Here is a 6,381-nt window from a genome sequence, read left to right on the forward strand (position 1 = left end):
AGCCACGTGAAGTTGGCCCCGCCCAGTGAAAATATTTGAACAAAATTATAGGTACGGTTAGTGCTACGTTAGTGCTGTTTAGTGCTGCAAGGGTAACGTTAGTGCTGCTATACAAAACGAAAAAAATAAAAAAAATCGGGGTGGGGCCAACTTCACAGTCAACTTCGCCTTATCGAAATAATGTAGGTATCCTCGGTTAGTGCTACGTTAGTGCTGTTTAGTGCTGCAAGGGTAACGTTAGTGCTGCTATACAAAACGAAAAAAATAAAAAAAATCGGGGTGGGGCCAACTTCACACTCAACTTCGCCTTATCGAAATAATGTAGGTATCCTCGGTTAGTGCTACGTTAGTGCTGTTTAGTGCTGCAAGGGTAACGTTAGTGCTGCTATACAAAACGAAAAAAATAAAAAAAATCGGGGTGGGGCCAACTTCACACTCAACTTCGCCTTATCGAAATAATGTAGGTATCCTCGGTTAGTGCTACGTTAGTGCTGTTTAGTGCTGCAAGGGTAACGTTAGTGCTGCTATACAAAACGAAAAAAATCAAAAAAATCGGGGTGGGGCCAACTTCACACTCAACTTTGCCTTATCGAAATAATGTAGGCTTCCACGGTTAGTGCTACTTTAGTGCTGCTCTACTAACAAAAAAAAACTTTTGCCAACCTCTGTTAAATTTGACTAACGTATAACTTCCATGGAGATAATTGTCAGTACAATTGTTTCCATGGAGATTAACTGTCAGTTAAATTTAACAGAGGTTGGTAAAAGTGGCCCTTAATTGAATAATATGTTTGTCTTGGGTTAGACTACGTTAGGAATTTTGAGTTTTCAGTTAGTTCAAGGTTCAACACTGCTTTATAAGTGTTAGCTTCAACTGACCGTTTTCGAGAAAAATAAAAAAAAACGAGAATTTTCACCTTTGACCTTGAATAACTTTTTTTAGCACACACGGGATCTATGGGGACTGGCGTACCCATGGTCTCCACAAATATTTAGCTATGTCGGAGTTTTTCTTATTTGAAATGTCTATTTTGACCGGACTATAAATTAACTGCAACACAGCATTAAATTAGCCGTTTTGTTTGCGATAATTATACCTAAAAATATTATGTTTAATGAACTTAAAAAAGTACTTTTGTAAGCTATTTATAAGCCGATAAGCGCTAAGACTAAGCTAAGACAAACTTCTTCATTTTTGTTAACTACATACTCCCCTAGTCCTTATATGCGAATATGAGATGCATTTGCTTTGATATAAATTCATTAAGTTATTATATTATGTCACCTTGAGTTCATGAATCATAACGTAATTATTGTTATAACGACAGATCAGCGTAAGTTTATATACCTAACTTCTTGTAGGTTGGATATTGAATGAGATTTTACAACATATTTTGTGTAATTACACTAACAGTTACTATGTGCATACTACATACTATACTTGCCTGTTTTGCAGATTTTTTTCAATACTTCACCTTTAAGAGTACCAGTTCTGGTGGTTGTAAAACTGAATGTTTTAATCCCTTTTCTGCACAAATTGTCACGTCCTTTCTATTCGGCAACATTGTTCTACACCATAAAAATGTTATACACTATGGATGCAACTTCCTGTTATTACAGTTTTGCTTCTCAGCGCTAAAACTGCAAAGCATTTGTTCTGAAGTGTTGTATTAGTTGAGGTCTTCTATATAACGTTCATATATACACTTTACATTCGATCTTAATGTTCAAATAATCGGTAAGTAATTGTATACAACTCATTAATTTAAATTATACTTAAAGTGCGCATCACTGGGTGAATTACTGAGATGCTTACACAATGAAATCACTCTGTTATCAACCTATTTTCGGCACTGTTATATCTGACATAATTATTTTTTGCTTACCTTATTACCGCACAATTTTGCAAAGACTTGCAACCACCACAATTAAAGCACAAACTATAACTCTACACAAACGATTAAGCTTTTAAAATTATGACTCTGTATAAACCTAAAGTTTACTTTGACGATATAGTCGAACAGTTTTTTGCAATAAATGCATTAGCTTCTGCAAATAGTCCAGTTTTGCTACACTTAAGGAATAAACCATTTTGTTTGTTAGCAGCTTGGTTGAAGTAGTTGACTGTTTTTTAGGTTCTTATATAAACAATGCCCCGAAAAAGCACTGTTCCAAAGGAGTACTTACGCGAAGTGCTTGAAACTTACGAAAGTATTTTTCTCCACGAGATTCCTGTTCCCAGTGATGGTGTATGGCAACAAATACAATCGCTCCATGCTATACCAATGACAACAAAGGCCATTTATACATTTGCAAAGAAAGAATATAAATGTGCAGTAGAAGCACCAAATATAGATCAAGAACAAGATAAATTGGGCGAACAAAGTGCAACTGATAGCGACAACGACGTAGAAGATGATCAACAAAAACATGGGTTGAAGTTTGTGGTAAAAATATCATCAGCGAAGTGGAAACTTATAAAACCGATAGTATCAGAGTATAACAGGACCGATAAGACAAGAATAAATAAAACAAAAAAATATGGAACTTTAAAACCGGGGATATGGACCGATGTTATAAACGATGCTATTTACAAAAAGAAAAATTTACCATGTAGATTAATGTTTAAGCGATCTAAAGTTGCTATAAGAGAAACTTTTGATACTTACGTTACCTTTTGGGCAAATTGCAAAGAGTGCAACGCAATGATCGTAGGTAAAATACAAGAAATACCAATTCCAGATCAAGATGTTTTGATTGAATGTTTTATCACTGGAAATACAAATGTGCAACATTCAAACAAGAAACGTCACTTTGCTGGCGAAACAAGACAGGCAGTTTCAAAGCATTTAGCAGAAAACAAGGTGTCTGTAAGCTATTATCGTAAGATGCAGATATCTGAACATGATATGGAACTGTATGAAAACGAACCTAAACATTTTCCATCCGAATCGGTTCTACGAAAGGCGAAAAGTGAATACCAAGAGAGTCAAAAATTAGATGTAAACCCCATACGCGCAGTTTTGCTAATGAAATACAGTGAAGCGTATAGCAACTGCATAAGGGATATTGGTCTAGACAAATTTCATGTATTTTATTGGTCAATTAATCAATTAAGAGTTTATAACAAGTATTGCGAGACGGTTTCGACTTCACAAATATCAATCGACGCAACAGGGAGTCTAATAAGAAAGTTGGACCGGCCAGGAAATAATAAATCAGGACACATATTTTTATATTGCGGAGTTATTCATTTGCAAGAAGGTTCAAGTGAAACTCAAATTCCCGTAGTTCAAATGTTATCTGAGAAGAATAATACAGCATTTGTTAGCTACTGGTTAAAGGAATGGATACGTTCTGGGGCTAAAGTTCCAAAACAGTGCGTCTCAGATTTTTCTTCAGCATTATTAAGCGGAATCTCCAATGCATTTACGACATCAACTACTATTCATGAATACCTAAATAACTGTTTCAGTGTTGTGTTTGGTCGTACACAACAGCTGCCTGAGTGCTACATACGTACAGATGTTGCGCATTTAATTAACTTTGTGAGGAAATGGAAATGTTTTCAAGGAAAAACAAAACGACACCGCGATTTATATATACGTGCTGTTGGGCAGTTGGTATTTTGTACTGACTTTAACAAAGCTGAAGAAATTATTAAATGTGTGCTCTTAATATGCCAAAGTGAGACGGAAGGGGTGTCAAAAGATACGAATAATTTAACTCTTTGCGAGATTAAGAAGAGATGGTTGAAAGAATCACAAACTGTGGAATATAATGTATCAAAATTTGCAGAAGCCTTTGACAAGTCGGAAGACGAAGAAGGTATTGATATCGTGCATGACCTGTGTGATGAGATCGTAGATAGTTTTCCTGAGTGGGTAAATGTATTACGCATGAACGTTGCCGAGACGTTGGAAGACTGTGGAGATCACGACAATCTTCACTATTTACCCTCCTTAGTAAAACCATTTTGCGACTTATGCACCAAGTTACCACTATGGACAGCCATAATGCAACCGTACTTTCAATATGGTAAGCTTAGTGCTAGTAGTGCATCTGTAGAAAGTTACTTTGGAGAACTCAAAAATCAACTCTTCACCAAAGGACTTTCTACTGTGGACCAGTTTTTGTTGACACACATTCAATTGAATGAAGGATCAATGATTATAAGCAGCGCAAAAAGCAGCCCGCTTCCGATGAAGATGTCAACACGATCTTTATCGCCAAACAGTGAAGAACTCCACGCTACGGAAAACTGGAAAGGCAAAGGATCCCACAAATCTAAAATTAAAGCAGTGTATTTAACACCTGCATTAAACACTACATTCAAAGATAACCCTAAATCGTTCTGTAAAACTATAAAGTGCGGGTTTCTAAAAAATGGCAACAGTTTTGACCTAAAAAGTATTCGTGTCGGTGGAATATCCTATTCCGTAACAAACACGTGCGCCTTTGATAGTGTAGTGCAGGGTTTGGCAACAGCCTATTGTGATAGTGAACATTTTAAAACTCTTTTTGATGAACACACTAGTGACTTTAATGTTATTGTTAAGAACGTGTCTCACAATAAAGTAAACGTCGGTACGTACGCATCTCGTTGCAAAATCCTTAAAGACATTTTTGATCAATGTATTTTATATACAGGTGTCGTACATGTAGATTGTAATTGTAACATTACTTACATCATTTCAAAAGTAATGCAACCAACGTACACAGAAACAAAAAATTGTTGTTCTTCTGATACTAACAGTAGACATTTCTTTTACGTTACGGTTGACAGCAATATTTTTTCTGAATGTGTTGCAAATTTATCACTTGCAATTGAAACTCCTCTACGAGATATAGAAAATAAGAAAAAATGTTGTAGTAAACCGTACGTAAGGGAAATGGGAAAGTTCGGACACGTAGTTGTTGATATTCCTACCCTAAATGGAGAAACCACGTTGATTGAAATGTCTTTAAAAGATATTCCTTTGTCTATTACATTATTTGATTGCACATTTCAATTAAAGTGTGTTTGGAACTTCATTTCTCCTATGAACGGTACCGAAATAGGTCATTACACTGCATTTTGTAAGAGAGTCAATGGAGAATGGGAGTTATATGACGATTGTCAAGCAGGATCTCTTGTAATTAACCAAAATAGAACTGTTACACCGCATGCTCTGTTGTATACAATATAAAATATTTTTTGTATTGTGTTTTTCCTCGTTATGCATAGCAGTACCTACAACTTTAGATAATTTAACATTCTTCGCTGACACCAAGGTTAGCGTAAAATTATATCAGTGTAGTTTACCCTAATTTTTTCACCTTTTCCATTTAGTAAATGAGTACAAACTCACTCGCCGCGGCTCGCGTGGCGTAGTTGCGTGAAAGCTCGACTTCGCACAGCACCCGTGTGTGCTAAAAAAAGTTATTCAAGGTCAAAGGTGAAAATTCTCGTTTTTTTTTATTTTTCTCGAAAACGGTCAGTTGAAGCTAACACTTATAAAGCAGTGTTGAACCTTGAACTAACTGAAAACTCAAAATTCCTAACGTAGTCTAACCCAAGACAAACATATTATTCAATTAAGGGCCACTTTTACCAACCTCTGTTAAATTTAACTGACAGTTAATCTCCATGGAAACAATTGTACTGACAATTATCTCCATGGAAGTTATACGTTAGTCAAATTTAACAGAGGTTGGCAAAAGTTTTTTTTTGTTAGTAGAGCAGCACTAAAGTAGCACTAACCGTGGAAGCCTACATTATTTCGATAAGGCAAAGTTGAGTGTGAAGTTGGCCCCACCCCGATTTTTTTGATTTTTTTCGTTTTGTATAGCAGCACTAACGTTACCCTTGCAGCACTAAACAGCACTAACGTAGCACTAACCGAGGATACCTACATTATTTCGATAAGGCGAAGTTGAGTGTGAAGTTGGCCCCCCCCCGATTTTTTTTATTTTTTTCGTTTTGTATAGCAGCACTAACGTTACCCTTGCAGCACTAAACAGCACTAACGTAGCACTAACCGTACCTATAATTTTGTTCAAATATTTTCACTGGGCGGGGCCAACTTCACGTGGCTAGAAGGGAGCCTGGAGGTACTTTTCTGTTCACTTTTTTATCGGCAGAACAAAATCTAAACATTTTGAGTTTTCCCTGAAATTAATTTCAGTAGAGATTTCAGCATTGGTGTGTGTATACTCTGTTGTGACTCTTTTGTAAAAAAATACGGTTAATGCGCATATTGTCGCCGGAATCTGATGGTGCTTGCGGTGGACGAAAATATGCCTAGGGTAGTTTATCTTTATTATTGTGATAAACCAGATTATTTATGCACAAAAATGTAATAATTTAAATGCAACTTTTTTATATCAAAATATATGTAC

General features: G+C 36.0%; 1 protein-coding gene across 1 annotated transcript in view; it reads left to right on the plus strand.

Moving 5' to 3' along the window:
* The window catches only part of LOC116163874, a 7,265-nt gene extending 1,883 nt beyond the window's left edge, over positions 1 to 5,382 (plus strand). The window contains exons 7-8 of the mRNA XM_031478004.1: positions 3,621 to 4,587; positions 5,333 to 5,382. Of these exons, the coding sequence (XP_031333864.1) occupies positions 3,621 to 4,587; positions 5,333 to 5,382 (1,017 nt within the window). The remainder of the gene's footprint in view (positions 1 to 3,620; positions 4,588 to 5,332) is intronic.
* Positions 5,383 to 6,381: the final 999 nt, after the last annotated feature.

Source organism: Photinus pyralis, unplaced genomic scaffold (assembly GCF_008802855.1).
Source record: "Photinus pyralis isolate 1611_PpyrPB1 unplaced genomic scaffold, Ppyr1.3 Ppyr1.4_LG2, whole genome shotgun sequence".
In the NCBI taxonomy this organism is placed as follows: domain Eukaryota; kingdom Metazoa; phylum Arthropoda; class Insecta; order Coleoptera; family Lampyridae; genus Photinus; species Photinus pyralis.